The sequence below is a fragment of the Epinephelus lanceolatus genome, chromosome 13 (genome assembly GCF_041903045.1).
Source record: "Epinephelus lanceolatus isolate andai-2023 chromosome 13, ASM4190304v1, whole genome shotgun sequence".
NCBI classification, from domain to species: Eukaryota; Metazoa; Chordata; class Actinopteri; order Perciformes; family Serranidae; genus Epinephelus; species Epinephelus lanceolatus.
Window position 1 is genome coordinate 33,597,248 of NC_135746.1, and position 17,078 is coordinate 33,614,325.

Here is a 17,078-nt window from a genome sequence, read left to right on the forward strand (position 1 = left end):
GGCCTCAGTTGGTCCATACTGTCACCAAAGTGACCTCTGTAGAGTCACCAGCATGTCAGCAATGTAAAAGTTTTGTCCATTTGTGGTGCCGTCACACTTGACGTGAGTGTTGCTGCAAAGAACGGTTGTGTCTTCATTGAGTAAGCACACTTTGCTTCTTTATCCTAACAGACATCACACCTACTGGACATTACACAGTACATAACACACATGCACAGCTTTAATTTGAGTCAACAAGAGATGAGAGTACTGAGTAATTTGTGTTCCATTTGTTCTTTTAATCTTTTTTTTGTTTTTTTTTTTAGTTTTTTAAATTTGGATTCCCTTTTGAATATGAAAAGAAAGAATGATAATACAGTCCTCGGAGCGGATTGGTGCTTTGGATCTTCCGACCTCCTTCTTGTTGTTATTGTTGAAAGTCCCACTAATGTCCACTGTAATATTTGCTTCTCCTCAGATTCACCACAAAACACCTGAATGACGAGTCCACTCCGAAGAACATCCGGACGATGCTCCAGTAATGTTTGTTCTTTTTTTTTTTTCCTTTTTTTTTTTTTTTTACATAAACAGATATGAAGAGGATCAATGCTCTGACCTCAATAAGATGTATATGTTTACATTATTTAAAAAGACTCGATGTTAATACTTGTGTGTATTTGCATAGTCATTCCCTCCAAGCTATTGAACCCTGCAGAACATGTACCTTCTACTTTGCAAAGACAGTATGAAGTCACATCACATGAATTGCCTCTACTGTTAACAGCTGTCAAAGCACAAATGATGGAAACCTATCAGCCTTATGTAACTGAGCTTTGTGAGCAGCACTTGGAAAAAATGTTCTTGGATGAATCTTCTCAGTCTTTTATTTGACAGTGAAATAAGTTTGTTGTACAGCTTTTATTCAAACTCAGCTCGGTTTTTTGAAGCAAAACAAATCTTTCTTTGAAAGAGTGAACATTTTAAATTGTGACACAGGTTCTGGTTTATATCACAGTGACAGATTTTGTGTCAACATGTATGAAACAAGTGAAGTTTTTTCATTCTTTTAATCTACAAAGAGTGCGATTTAATGACAGGATATGAAATCAATCAATGTTGTGTTGCAGTGAAGGGCTAAATATTGACAGCAGATAAGGGATTGATTGGTTCGATGTACGTATTGCTAAAAGCATTTTGGTGTGTTCTCTTTTTATAGTCAGCTTTTGTATTTGTCTTTTTTCTCTCACACTCCAGTCTTGTGCAACTGTTGAAATAAATCCACTGTGAACATAAAAGTTACTTTGCACATCCAGTAAGATCCAGTATGTCAAAGTTTGCTCTGAAGAGGTTTCACCGATTGAATAGGCTGTGATGACGACACACAAAGATCAGATCAACCCACCAAATATTTTATTTGTATGTTTTGTTGCAACGCTCTGAATGAGAGTTGCGTGTTTTGCCATGTTTTAAATGACTTACTTTGTGGCTTTTATATTAAACAGAAAATGCATTTCTCTAAAAGAAAGAAAAAATCTGAATAAATATGTGTTTATTATTATTTCTGCCAGTTTGATGAGTAAAAATGACCCTGTTATTCATTATAATGAGAAACTTGATCAAAAATAATGACTCAAAATAATGAAGTATCTCGAAATAATGACTTGAATTTCAAAGTAAGAGTCTGTATTTCAAAATAATGTTTTAAAATTTCTAAATAATTAGCTAGTATCTTTAAATAACAAAGTAGTAACTCAGAATTACTTAGTATTATAGAAAAAAGTGAGTTAGTGTCTTAAAATAATGATTGAGTATTTCAAAAATAACTTGGCATCTTACGAACTTTATCAAAATATTGACTTAGTATTTCAAAATAATGAAAAAGTAGAAGTCGTTTTGAGAAATTGTCTCATTACTAAATGATTATTTTGAGATATGAAGTCATTATTTTAATAAAGTTTCCCATAATGACTCACAGGATCTTTTTTATTCGGCAGAAATGGGCCTCCATAGTATGTTTCCATTCTCTTTAGAAGAAAATAAATTCGTTTAAACCCTCTGAATCGATTCCCAGAGGTATTAAAGGAATAAATCACCTCATCTCCACTGGTGAGACTAATGTGACTAGATTCAAATTAAATATGAACTGTTGATATTGTTTGACATGTTTAAAGGCATATTTGTCTTATGTTCATCAGACTACACTCAGGATTGTTTCACAGCCTGATAGTTAACATTTTGTGATAATCTACACTCCAAAATTTGCCTTAATTTTGACTGCCAAGGTAAAAGTGAATGACTTTCAAAACTTTCCACACATTTTGTGGTTATGATCACTAATCAAGCCAATATGAGAGTCTATTGTGTATTACTGATATCCTGACTCACTCTACAAACCTTAGCTGATCCTGATTGTTCATTCCCTCAGTGTGCAGCTGAGCAGCAGCTCCGTACGTACTCAAACCTGTGCAAGAGGTCAGACAATCTCATCATCGTGACTGTTGTACATTGCTTTAAGCTACACTGTTAAGTTTTACTGTAATCTCTGAAGGCCAATGGAGAAGAAAGTGTATATGAAAGGATGCAACCAATAAATACTTCTATCAGTTTTTAAGATCAGTTTTATTTTTGATGTAAACCTTCCACGTTCACTTTCCCAGAGAATAACAAGGACTTCACCACACAATCATCATGGAAATGTCTGTGGCTTATCATGGAGCACAACATTGCCTTAAAGACTTTGATAAGCTGACAATATTAGGACTTAACCTGTGAAACCTGTAAAGACAACATTTTTTATGTTTCATCCACAACTTTGACTTCATAAGCCATATATATACATATATACTGATCCATACACTCCTGCCCTTTGATTAACACCTTAACATTCAGTTCATTAACATTAAATTAACACGTCAGGTATCTACCATTCATTTAGCTCTGTTGTTTATTTTTGATCCTTCTGTATTTAGTAATATATACGTGTATGTGTGTGAGCCATACTTTGAATGCAATGTTTTATATGCAATGAGTGAAAACTGTACATGGACGAGACTCGGAGCGAGGTGTACGTATGACATTGATATTTCATATCTGACTGAAGTGGTTCGGAAGGAGCCACGTGGTGATTGATGTACACGAAGCTTCCCTCTTTGCCCCAAGTATTGCTACTGTGTGTTGAATGCAAGAAGTTGTTTTTGAATACTGAGACAAAATGAGTTTGTTTGTTTAAACTGACAGTTATTGTTTAATATTTTTTGGAGTTCAGACTCACTGTTTATATAAATTGCTTTGGCTTTGTATTGCATATTGAATGGGATGTGTGGATTGGATAATAAAGGTGGTACATTTCTTATACACACCATGTTTCCTTTGGTTTTCTTATTAGTACTAGCTTGAAATTAAAGAACAAAACTATGTTATATATAGGAGACCATGTGAACTATGTGAGTGTACACAATATACAAACAAAACTTGGACCCACTCATCTAAACAGCTCTGCCAGTGGTCGAAAAATCCACAATGTACCTTAAAGAATTACATCTGTAAAAGAAAACAAGCACCTTTTGTATTTTTAAATGTTAGACATTAAACAAAACCAATAAAATATTCAAGATGTGTTCCTATTAAAACTACAAGGTTGCTAACTTTATTTATACCTTATGTAAAATACTGTTTTCTTAAAAAACATTTCTTGTGCATAAGTGATTTCTGTAAAGTGTAAAGTCATGGGGACATATTAGTTCTTTAAACTTCTCAATGACTGATTTATTTCTTCAGTTCTTTTCACACAATGTCAAAAATAATTATAAGTAAATGTAAAAAAAACTAAACTCACTTTTTATCTCCATCCAGTGCCGTTTTAACACAACATAGCCTGTGAAGAAATGTAGTTGCAGAATGTATTACATGTGTAAAATACATTAAACTACACCGTCTGAAGCTGCAGCTCTGAGCCTTGCTCTGACATCTTCCTGATGTGGGATGTGAGCTTCACTCCTTGTCTGTGTGTGTGCAGCAGTCCAGGGCTGAGCCTCAAACAGTGGTGTACCTGGAAATGATAGAAACATTCACTTCAGTAATAATGTTTCCACTTTTGGTTCAAACTGCTAAAAAAAGGCCAATGTTATTTCAAAAATAAAATAAAGGAGTTGGATGAAGGCGCATCGTGTTGAAGATGCCCTGACTGAGCTTTGTGTCTTTATTTGATCCAGGATATGATGATGTGAATTTTAGCATACTCATGCTGTGATTCTGAAATGTTACTGTCTTTAACTGTTATATGTTGTGTGTCTGAAACTTTGTTTCAAGGGTAACTTTAGTATTTTTCAGCTTGGACCTTATTTTGCCATGTTTTTGTGTCTAAGCAATGAATGGCGACAAGTATTTTTGAAGTTGGTCCAGTATCAAGGGACAGACTCAGATTATTATTTTAAGTTTCTGAAAATATTATGGAAAGGATCCCTACAGAGATAGACATTTCGTTAAAGAGTAAGATCCTTTTTATTTAACCAGAAACAGCCCTGAAATCACCATCGTCAAACCCACCAGACTCCATTTAAATTAACAGTATTTTAGCTTGTATAAAACCAGCATGTTTTCTTATCTAACTGGGTGAATCAAGGGTTTATTTGATCAAACCAGAGTCGTGATTGTTAACATTGGAAAAAAGAACCAAGATTGCTTTTGTAAGTTTGTTTTGTTTGTTGGTTTGTTTGTTTGTTTCTGTTGACTTTAAATGAAGTGTGCTATATAATGATAAAATGACTTAATTTAAATTGGGTCTGGTGGGTTTGATGACAGTGATGTTGGGGCTGTTTCTGGTTAAACAAAAAGGATCTTATTCTTTAACAAAAACATATTATCTCTGTAGGGATCCTTTCTATAATGTTGTCAGACACTGAACAATCTGAGCCTGTCAGTGGCAAAAACAAGCACTTGTGGTGGACTTAAATTGATGGTGCTAAAAGCTCTGAGTGTTTAAATTGCGGCCTGTTTCGCCGCTGACCGCTGCAGTGCTCTCCTTCAAAACTGGACCAATTTCAAACTAGTTTAGTCACACAGACATAAAAACATTAAAAAATAAGATCCAATACAGAAGTTACCCTTTAATTAATGTGCTGCTCCCTGCCTTGGCCAGGACACTCATGTAAATGAAATTTTTAATCTCAGTGAGGCTTTTCCTGGTTGAATGCATGTTAAATAAATAAATAAATATAAAATAATGTGGAGGAATATATTTTGTCAGCATGGGACATCTGATTGGTCAACATGTTCCAACAGAGCTGACCGTTCTTAACAGCTGCTGTGACTATGATGCAGATTAGGGACTGCTCTCTGATATGAGTGCTGTAGCAGCACACATGCTGTACATTTTAAAGGGTCAGTTCACCCAAATTAATTTCACTGTAACAGTTGAATTTGATACTTGTTGACGCTGCATGTTGACACATTAGAAACAGCAGAAACAAATTTCCTAGCACAGTAACTGCGGAATTAAGTGAATTAATTAATGAAATTAATAAAGGTCTGTCAAGACCTGTAGGCCACTTTAACTTCACACATTTGAACTTATGTTTTAGTCAGTTCAGAGAAAATAAAACAGGGCGACATGTATATAATATTGTAGTAAAATAAAGCCATCCCTCTTTTTGATTTTATACAAGAGTACATTGAAATGTTCAGCATTTTCTTACCACAGACAGTTCAGCCAAGTGGAAATACTTTAGTGCAAGAAAAGCCTTAAAATTTAATTTTAGGTGATAATCAACCATTTAATTTCAAAATCTGAGCATAGCGTTAGTTCAGGCAGGACATGATGTCAAGCTCAGATCACATCCCAGCTACATCAGCTGATTTCAAACAGCCCAATCAACTGATGGAGCAGCTGACTGATGGAAGGGAGTCAGCTGATAGATCACATGATTCCTTTCTACACAACCAATTGGCGAATCTCATTCAGGGTGCCCTATTAAAACTGCTGTGGCCTGCCTACTGTTGCTGCTGCCTCTGCAAGCTGCTTTGTCCCTGCCATAGGCTTTCCATGTAGGCACATGGAAGGGCAGGGAGGTTTGCTCTCTCTGCCTCTGCCTTTCCTCGTTCGCACGTGGAAGGGCAGAGAAGTATGCTCTCTCCGCTTATGCTTTCCACATAGGCGCGTGGAAGAGGCTTTCCACGTAGACCCAAGGAAAGACAGAGAGGCCCGAGAACAGAGCCATACCGCCAAATATAATACTGCAAATGGAAATAAAGTTTTCTTTGAATAAAGTGTTCCTCACAGAACTTTTTTGATTTTAAATGCAGCTTACATCTTCTGTTGTTTTGCTTTAAAAAAAAAAAACTAAAACGCTCAGAATCAATAATTTAACTCCACTTGGGAGTTACTAACAAGACATAAAACATTTCTAATAGGGTCACAAGTTGCACACAGTCTGCGACTTTCTTGCAGAATCAGTCATTTTCAAACCAATATTTGTCTTGTTTCTTGCTGTGTGGTTACATCATATTCAGCCCAGAGGAGCGGAGCTGCAGTGATTGCTTACTGGGAACGCTCCGGTGTGAGCGCTGGGAAGCCCTGAGTGCCTCCACACTCAGCCGTGGCACTGCTGACCTCACCGGCCCTGGACGGATCCCGGCATTGCACTGGGCCAGGTGCAGCATACTCTTGGCGGTGACCGCGTGGTCGTGACTGTGAGCTGCCCAAGAGGGTCGAGCTTGGGACTCATGAGGATGATGATGAGGAGGAGGAGGAGGAGGAGGAGGATGTTGGGTTCTGCTGTTGAAGCTGAGGAACATCTGAAGGAGAAAGACAACCAAACGTTCAGAGAAATTCAAATTCAACACACTTCCAGGTGTGTTATGTATATTTCACATTAGTTCCTGCATCCAGGCAAATATAATTAAGCATGAGGATTTCACCAAAGCCTGAATATTAAATGACACAGTGTCCTCTATCTCACCCTCTCCTCCCCCCTCCTCAGACCCCATCATCAGCATAATTTGGCTTCCCCCCTGTCACCGCCCTCTCTGAGCAGCTCATCATTAACATGCTTTTTCTGTGTAAACGCTGCTCCATAATGCATGATGCCTGCTGGTTGCACGGTCTCCAGAGGATCCTCCACGTTTATCACCCCCCTTTGATTCAGACAAGGAGGTCACAGTCACAGTGGGGTTATGGCAGTGATGATGAATGGAGCGTGCTTTACCAGCGATTTGGCTTTGCGTAGTTTGTAATGCGCCTCAGACAGTGTTTTCTGGCTCCTGACGGCGTCTGGCTTCCATGTGTTGCTGCGGCAGGTGGAGGCTCTGCTCTTCACTTGCCTGCACAGAGACGGTGGAGTCAGTGAGTGGGTGGAACATCACGGTGCAAAATAAGTTAGTTATGTATTTGTTATCTGCAGAAAGGGAGGGTCAAAGAGCAAAGTGGATCTGTTGCTCTGCAAATATTGATATTTATTCCTACTATCTGCTGCATGTGGTGATGGATAGTTTAGCTGACTTGTATTATTACTGTAGCTTGTATTTAGCCTGTACTGTAGCCTGTATTTTACATATACTGCACGTATATTATATATAACAATATTTTTTTTTTATTATCATATTATCCATACCTGTACCTATAAAGTATAGTTCACACATTATGACCTTGCTGCAGGGCACTGTTGGAACTCCTCTGCACGATATTTGCACAATTTCCTTATATAGTCTCAAGCATGGGCAGATTATGAGACAACAGGCCCCTGGGCATAGACATGCAGTAGGCCCCACAACCTCTCCTACAGCAAGATACACAGACTAGTTGTTTAGCATCTTTTTGTTGTTGTTTTGCATCTCTTTGCTATCGTTACACATCTTGTTGTGGATTTGTGTCTCTTTGTAGTCATCGTGTGTCACTTTGCAGCTGTTTTGTATCTCTTTGTAGTTGTTTATGTGTCTTTGTAGTAATTTTTGTAGTTGTTTATGACTCTAAGTGGTCAATTTGTGTCTGTTTGCAGCTGTTTTGTATCTCTTTGTAGTTGTTTATGACTCTAAGTGGTCAATTTGTGTCTGTTTGCAGCTGTTTTACATCTCTTTGTAGTCATTTTGTGTCTCTTTGAAGCTGTTTTGCATCTCTTTGTAGTCATTTTGTGTCTCTTTGAAGTTGTTTTGCATCTCTTTGTAGTCATTTCATGTCTCCTTGTAGTTGTTTACCTCTCTTTGTAGTAATTTTGAGTCTCTTTGCATTTGTTAACATTTCTTTGTTGTTGTTTTGTGTCTGTTTGTAGTTGTCTACATCTCCTTGCAGTCATTTTGAGTCTCTTTATAGTTGTTAACATCTCTTTGTTGTTATTTTGTCTCTTTGTAATAATTTTGATTCTCTTTGTAGTTGTTTATATCGTATAGTCATTTTGTGTTTGTTTGCAGTTTTGCATTTCTTCGTAGTTGTATTGTGTCTCTTTGAAGCTGTTGTGTGTCTCCTTGTAATTTGGGGAGTTTTTCCTTATCCGCTGTGAGGGTCCAAAGGACAGAGGGATGTTGTATGCTGTAAAGCCCTGTGAGGCAAATTGTGATTTGTGATATTGGGCTTTATAAATAAAATTGATTGATTGATTGATTGATTGTAATCCCATTGTGTCTCTTTGTAGTATTTTTAGGTGTCTTTGCAGTTGGTTACATTTCTTTGTTGTAATTTGTGTCTCTTTGGGATCATTTGAGTCGCCACTGGGTCAGTATGAGTCTCTTCGAGTGACATTTTGCAGGTGACACTTTGGGCCTCTGATCTTGTGCCTTATAGGCCCGTTCTGTAATCCATCCATGGTCAAGGGTATTGTAATATATAGACCCTTTCCAAAAAATTAGAATATCATGGAAAAGTTGTTTCATTTCCATAATTCCATTCAAAAAGTTAAACTTTCATAGATTATAGATTCAGGGCCCACAATTTAAACGATTTCAAGTATTTATTTGTTTATTTTTACATAATCTGGGCTTCCAGCTCATAAAACCCATGAAAACAGGAATTCAAAAAATTAGAATACTGTGAAGAAATCACCATTTACTTCTCAGTTTTTGCAGAAAAAAAAAGAAAGAAATTAGGATCACTTCAAATCAATCAAAATATGGTACTTTCAAAACGATATGTCAATCTTCAATACTTGGTTGGGAATCCCTTTGCCTTAATCACTGCCTCGATGCGCCGTGGCATTGAGGCAATCAGCCTGTGGCATTGCCTGGGAGTTATGGAAGCCCAGATTTCCTTGATGCTTGCTGTCAGCCCTTCTTTGTTTTTGGGTCTGGTGTCCCTCATTTTCCTCTTGATAATACCCCATAGATTCTCAATGGGGTTTAGGACTTCCATTAGCACTGTGATGGCATGGGCATCAAACCAGGTTTTGGTGCTTCTGGCGGTATGGGCAGGGGCCAGGTCCTGCTGGAAGATGAAATCTGCATCTCCATACAGATCCTCAGCAGAAGGAATCATGAAGTCCTCTAAAACATTCTGGTAGACTGTTGCGGTGACCTTGGATTTAAGAAAGCAGAGTTTACCAACACCTGCACCGGACATTGCACCCCAAATCATGACTGACTGTGGATATTTCACACTGGACCTCAAGCAGCTTGGGTTCTGTTCCTCACCCGTCTTCCTCCAAACCCTTGGACCTTGATTCCCGAATGAAAGGCACACTTTACTTTCATCGGAAAAGAGGACCTTGGACCACTGGCCAACAGTCCAGTCCTTCTTCTCCTTGGCCCAGTTGAGACGCTTCCTACGTTGGCTCAGGCTCAGAAGTGGCTTGACCCGAGGAACCCGACAGTTGTAGCCCATCTCCTGGATGCGTCTGAATGTGGTGGTTTTTGAAGCTGTGACTCCTGCCTCATTCCACTCTTTCTGGATCTCTGCCAGATTCTTGAATCTTCTCTGTTTGATAATCCGCTGAAGCCCACGGTCATCTCTTTTGCTGGTGCATCTTCTCCTGCCACATTTTGCCCTTCCACTAGACTTTCCGTTGATATGCTTGGACACAGCACTCTGTGAACAGCCAGCCTCCTTAGCTATGAACTTTTGTGGCTTACCCATCCTATGGAGGGTATCAATGATGGTCTTCTGGCCAGTTGTCAAGTCTGCAGTCTTCCCCATATTGAACCGAACTGAGACAATTGAACCAAACTGAAGCAATTTAATGACACCTGGGGAAACCTGTGCAGGTGCTTTGAGTTTAGTAGATGATTAGTGTGTGACACTCAGTTTAAAACATTTATGCCCTGCAAAATTTGGGCTGATTTCTTCACAGTATTCTAATTTTTTGAATTCCTGTTTTCATGGGTTTTATGAGCTGGAAGCCCAAATTATGTAAAAGTAAACAAATAAATACTTGAAATCGTTTAAATTGTGGGCCCTGAATCTATAATCTATGAAAGTTTAACTTTTTGAATGGAATTATGGAAATGAAACAACTTTTCCATGATATTCTAATTTTTTGGAAAGGGTCTGTATATTGTATATAGCCCTTTTAAAGTCTTGTATATTATTTAATTTTTAAATTTTATTCAAATATGTCTTTGTCCCGTTACCTCTCAGTCTGTCTGTGTGTTGCTCTACCACGTGAATTTACCCCTTGGGATCAAAAAAGTTAGAACTGATTTTATCCTATCTTTGCACATCTTTGCACATTTTGTGTTTCTGTTATGTTATTTCACTCTCCTCACATCCACCACCAGTGTCCAGACTCCATTGGGGGAAATAATCCTGAACTAACCATGGCAACACTGCCCCCTAAATATTCTACATCACTGTGGGGTCTAATCACCAAAGCCTCATCACATTAACTGTATCATACACCATGTCATAAACTTATTGTTCACTGTAAATGAAGTCTCTCCTGGTTTAAATAATGTTTCTCATCAAGCCCCATCAGTAACATGATGAAGGTCAGTACTGGGAAGTTTGTTTTTGTTTACTTAGTGAACTTATTTTTCCTTCAGTTTTCCTTTGAATTTATTTTTTGTTATTTGACTGATTATAATGGCCTATTTGAAAGCTGTTCATCCCTCTGTATGTACCCTGCAGCCTTACGCTTGCTCAGTGGGGTCCAGGTTGTCCAAGTAGTTGAAGCGTAGTATGTCTTTGGGACATCTGTCAGAGTCTCTCCACGGTGGCGGTGCAGACGGCTGCTTCTCCTTTCTTAAACCCGCCCTGGAGATGCCTCCAAGTGTCTGGGTGGTGGACGCTGGGCGCTCTTCGCTTATGAAGGCCACTTCTGAAAGATCTTCATATCTACTGCTGACAGCTGATGCATGTGGAACCTTAAACTGCTGCTGAGATGAGGCAGCCTAGAGGTGAACAATAGACTTTTATAAACCTCTTATCACTGCATGATAATGTAGTTACACCAAAATATAAATGTATCCTTCAGGAAAGTTTATCCTGAGCCATAGTAGCTACTGGATATCTGAGAACTGAATCATGGTTGATAGCTCTGGATCTGATCTCTGGACCTGCAGCGAGGTGAGGCGCAGCTCCTGCACAGTCTGGATGTAGTGTCTCTTCCAGACGCCCTGCTCCAGAGGGGTGGGGGAAAAGTTGATGCACCAGCCAAGCCTCACACATTTTGGCATCCAAAGCTGGTCCAGTTCCACTATGCTCTTCCAGTGCCAGCTCACCTGCCAGCAGATGATAAAAACACCCAGAGTATGGCCATTTAACAAGCCAGAATTCTCATCTGGCTCAGAAATAGTTGAGTCATCCATGTTAGCAACCCTACATAAATGTATTTATGGCCAGTGTGTGTACCTGTGCACATCGACAGAGGCTGCGTGGGTCCAGAAAGGAGAAGAGGTAGAGGCAGAGGGCTCTGGGCAGCAGGCAGGTGAAGTCTGAGGCCTGCAGAGGGAGCCGTCTGCTCACGCTGAGGCTCAGGAACGTCAGCTGCTCCACTGAACAGCTCAGCACAAAGTCCTGCAGCACCGCCTTCCTCTGGCTGTCAGACCACCTGTCAAACTGACAAAGACATGAAAGAGCATAACAGAATTCCTCCACATGGACTCTTTCAGCTGAATGGAGCGGGGTGGAAAATGGACTCCACAGAGCACAAAGCGTGGTTTCTAATGACTACCAGAGATTCAGTTGTGTTAGAGGGAGCTCCAGCTGAGCTCACTGCACAGCAGAGAACCATCAGTACATTTAGTGTATCTCTATTCATCATCATCATCATTTTAACGTACCCACTTGGCCAGAAGGTTTCGCCTCTCTTCAAACACCTGAGAAAGAAGAGCATAATGAATCACATCAAGCTGCATTGTCAGGAATAAAAATGTCTCATTGTGTGTATCAGGTGAGATATTTTACATGATAAACACATATGACAGAATGACTCCTGTAAGTGAGTCCTGTGTCATCACACATGGGCCAAACTTAACATTCTGGATCCTGGTTATAACTTTCATCTGTTTAAGACCTTACTTAACTTATTAATACTGTAAGAATTACTGTTTCTGTGCCAGTGGTGGTGTCTTTAATTTATCTTTAATTCAAGTTTTTCTAAGGGAAACATTTATGATTGTATCTCCAGTGGTAGAATGCAACTATGGACATTATACTTAGACAGTACTTCAGTACAACTTTGAGGTTTTGTAGTTGAGTTGAGTGTTCACATTGTATGCAACTTTATACTTGTACTGCGCTACATATAAGGGTGAGATATTGTAGTTTTTCTCGTCATTTTTATCTGACAGTTGTAGTCACTATTTGGCTTTAAAATCAAGGTTGTAAATAAAAATCATATCACGTGTAGAATACAATGATTTTTTAAAACATAATATCAGTGGTTCTTTACCTTTCTGGCTTATGAGCATTTCCACCAAAGAGACATTTCCACTCTAAACTTCTCAGATGGTTTTATTAATAGAGCTGTTTGAGGCCCAAAGTGGTAGAATTAACCAAAATGTCACAAAAGTATAATAAAATAAAAACAAACAAAAAATAAAATAGAATAAAATAAAATAAAAAATACTGATTTGCAACGTGGAACTTTGCTTTTTCTTCTTTCCTGCCCTATTACATTATGTGAACACCACTCAGATAAAATTTTCGATTTTAATTTCAAAGAAGCTTAATTGGCCTGTGAAACATACATTTACATTGCCAAAGCAAGTGTGAAATATTTATCGGAAAACTTCAATTGATAGCCCGGGCTATTATTTGCTTAAATCACTGAAATCAACAGGCCTATATTTGCTACAGGTCTTTTAATTCTTTCACACAAAACTGAGCTTCAATCATTTGATCCAGCTCCGACAGACAGCACATCAGAGAGAGAGAGAGAGAGAGAGAGAGAGAGAGTTATGGCACTCAAGGATTGCGGCACCCGACATACCGACACAACACCACTTTATCCTATTAAAACAATACTCACAACTTAGATTTAATTTTATGAAAAACCCTTATGATTCTTTTGATTTGAAGACCCTTATGGACTACAGGAATATAAATAACTTACAGGGCAATCAAGGAATGGACACATAATTTGAGGTATAACAGCCAGCCTAGTTTTACACATCCAGAGAACTGCTTGGCAACCAGACCAGGCTTCTAATTGAGACAGGCCTTTATTTGTCAAAATGTGTAGCCTCACCAGGCTAATAAAAGGGACTAGGCATTTATTTGGGATTAGGCTTTTCATTGAAATTTTACGCTATCTTTAATATTTGTCCTGTGACCTTGAGGAGGGCCCTGACCCCGAGGCTGGGACTACTGATCTAATTTTATATAAAGTTAAAACTAGCTCCACCTTGACCAGCTACAACAGTAAAATGTTGCTCGCACATTGATGCATCAGTATTAACAATCTATAAATGTCAAATATTATAATATCTCAGTCACAGGGGCCATTTTACTGCAGAACAAGTATTTTTACTTGTAATGGATTATTTTTACACTATGGTATTGCTACTTTTACTTAAGTAAGTACTTTTCCCACCAAAGTAAAAACTGTATTCTGACTGTTCATAACGGTTCAGTTTCAGAGTGGATGCGTTGATCTGACCTTGCTGTTGGACAGTGGGTGGTTCAAAGGAGTCCAGGCGCTCAGCTTGGTCTGCAGCTTAGCACAGCTTGTAGATGGCCTCGGTGCAAGTGGCATCTTTGAGTGATAGCTGGGTAAAGATGATGTACAAAAATACACAAAATGAAACTTCAGTAAAATGTTTGCTGCTATTTCTAACACTTTTGTGTGCATGTGTAATATACCACTTTACAGCACCTACCTGAGCACATTAAGACTCATGTTTAACCTCCTTGTAACACATTAAGTTACATAACATACCAGCTTTTATCTACTGATTAAAGTCTTATGAATAATGTCAAATGATAATCTTGGCACTGTGTAAATTCCTTACTCATGGTATCATGTTATTCTCCATTGTTACCTAATAAACAAAACATCTCCATCTTTCAATGTGTAACTTGTGAAAACAAGAGTTAGGAAAACCATATAACAGCTCCAGAGTCAAAATAATAAAAGTCCAACCTTACACACAGTGCAGTGTAATATGAGTTTACGTTTCTGCCCACAACTGTACCACACACTCTTCTGGTGTTTTACTCACCATTAGTTCTTCTCTGCTGACAGAAGGGGGAAAGAATCCTAAACACACTCTCCTTCTATGTGCATACTCCTAATGGCCTTTGTGTCCGTACACCCAACTCTTCTTCTTCTCCACAATTCCCTGTGCACAGTTTACTAGTTTCCATAGTAACAGTGAGTGTACTCTCCTTACATGGGCTGGCTGTCACAGCCTGTCACACACAGAGGGGGGTGCTGCAAGGCAAACCACAGTGGAGTGTGTGGAGTGTGCAGGCGACACTGGCTCTAATGATGACAAATAGTAGTGCGGAAGGCCTGACACTGCAACTTCTATAAAGACCATCTGCCCCTGATACACTGATGCTGCAGAACATACATCTCACAGCTGTATAGGCTGCTTTAGCCTATGTTTGGACGGCATGTTTCAGACTGCAGAGCTGGCCATTCATGTGTTCTGCCTACATGTAGATCTAGCCTACATTTGGAACACAAATTTCACAGTCTATTCAAATTTCATTAACAATTATTATCATTATTTTTTCTCAACAATAGCAGCAGTAATAGTAGTAGTAGTAGTAGTAATAGACGTGGTAGTAGTTGTAGGCCTAGCAGCCTAATAGTATTGGTATAGCAGCCTGTTATGCTTAATAAAGTGACTTGAGTAAACAATGTAGGCATTAGTTCTTTTCTCTGCTTTAATGAGCCTGTTGTATTAGTTAAGTTCACACCACTGTGGTTCTACTGATAAAACCTTTCGGGCCTATTTTGCTGGAACACTCAGTGCCACCAGTCCGAGAAGTTTTTCATTGAAGAGCAGAAAGGCTGCTCGTCCTCGGATGGGCGGTCGCGCGCAACCACGACAGAGAACCTGCTGTGAAGAAAGAGAGCTCGAGAGCTGCGTCAAGCTACACAGACACAGACTGAGCTAAACCGGAAACCACTCAGCGCACCTTTAAAGTAAGTAGGCTATATATAATCTGCAATGGCAAAAATGTTAATTTATTTTCAGGTCACATATAACGTGTGTTTACATACATAATTGTCCCTTGTATTTATATTCATCTACTATATTTCACACTTGGGATCGGTGGAAGCACTTTGGGTTAGATTAGCATACCAGTAAAAGTTCTTTATCCAAAATGTGTAGGCTATCAAAGTAAAAATACTTGGTTTGTCTTGTATTTAAAAATACTGCCTGCAAATGATTTTTGTATTGTATAATTTTATTACTGCATTGTCAGCACTGCTGCATCAGTACATATTAAATATCATTTTACTGTTGTAGCTTGTTGGAGTGAGTACTAGTAATATGTATAATTTTACTCTGTTAAACTAGTACAACTGACTAATAAATTTAGGGAAATGAAAGGAAGGCTACAATATTTACCTCTGAAATTTAGTTGAGTAGATTTATAAAGTAGCATAGATGGAAATACCCAAGCAAAGTAGTTCTACGGTGGCAGCTCAAAATTAAGTATGTTACAGTAGTAAATCTACTTAGTTACTTTCCACTACTTTTTCCCCCTCACCGGCAGATAGTTGCATTTTTAAGGTCTCTTAGCTATCGGGGATCAGTAGGACCCGTTAAGTATAAAAAACAAAACATTATCAACAATAAGAAAGTCCCAACATCCTCAAATAAGACAACAACAAAGTCAAATTTGTCTCCATATCAAACTACAAACATTATTAATCATTAATAAAAAAATTTTTGGACCATGTCCACTTCTGTGTCAGGATTGGTTGCTGACTGACTTAGCAGAGGTGGCTGCCATCTTGTTTTTACATGGATAAGTGTACTGTGGTCTTACTGCCACTAGGTGGCACAAAAAAGTGTCAGCGAACAAGGACAACAGGTCTAAGTTAAGCAAAATAAAGTATAAGGTCAAGTAAACCCAAAATGTGATGTCCTCACATGAGGACGTAGTCTTGGGGGTTATCAGTGCATTATCTCATCTTATCATATGTTAATTTGTATAATATGTATCTGTAAAATAACAAGCATAGCTGCCTAATAAATCTAAAGGAGTGAAAAGTGCAATATTCACCTATGAAATTAAGTGAATTTATAAAGTAGCATAGGAAAGCACTCAAAAATAAATAAAGATAAAATGAATAAATACAAAATAGGTAAATAAAATGCACAAGAAAAGTGGTTCAGTAGTTTCCACTTCTTTATTTATATATATTTTTACCTGTAGATAGTTTAATCTATATCAGCTGGTGTATTTTTTATCTCATCTTATCATATGTTATTATGAGAGATGTTAGTCTGTAAAACAAGTACAACTGACTTATAAAGTTAGAGAAGTAAAAAGTAAAATATTAACGACTATAACCTAGTGGAGTAGAATTGTAGAGTAGCAGAGATGGAAATCAAGAGAAGTGGTAAATAGAGGCAACTCAAAATTAAGTCACTTGCAGCACTAAATCTATTTTATTTTACACTGCTGCATTTAAATAAAAATTAAAGCACAAATAAAATAAATATATAATAAATAAACCCTCAAATATCCCCATTAACTTGCTGCAATAACTCAT

The 17,078-nt window shown here is 38.3% G+C and overlaps 2 protein-coding genes across 5 annotated transcripts in view; one reads left to right on the plus strand and one right to left on the minus strand.

Moving 5' to 3' along the window:
* The window catches only part of fam49a (family with sequence similarity 49 member A), a 45,130-nt gene extending 41,795 nt beyond the window's left edge, over window positions 1-3,335 (plus strand). For all 4 annotated transcript variants that reach the window (XM_033648899.2, XM_033648903.2, XM_033648904.2 and 1 more), the window contains one exon: window positions 458-3,335. In XM_033648899.2, coding sequence (XP_033504790.1) covers window positions 458-521 — 64 coding nt within the window. In that variant the 3' untranslated portion in view covers window positions 522-3,335. The remainder of the gene's footprint in view (window positions 1-457) is intronic.
* fbxo16 (F-box protein 16) lies at window positions 524-14,827 on the minus strand. Its single transcript, XM_033649283.2, has 9 exons — window positions 14,560-14,827; window positions 13,998-14,106; window positions 12,178-12,213; window positions 11,747-11,953; window positions 11,452-11,616; window positions 11,030-11,286; window positions 7,182-7,296; window positions 6,519-6,771; window positions 524-4,027 (listed from the first exon to the last, which is right to left on the minus strand). Exons 2-9 carry the CDS (start codon window positions 14,091-14,093, stop codon window positions 3,900-3,902), a joined length of 1,257 nt encoding a protein of 418 aa, XP_033505174.2. The 5' UTR covers window positions 14,094-14,106; window positions 14,560-14,827; the 3' UTR covers window positions 524-3,899.
* Window positions 14,828-17,078: the final 2,251 nt, after the last annotated feature.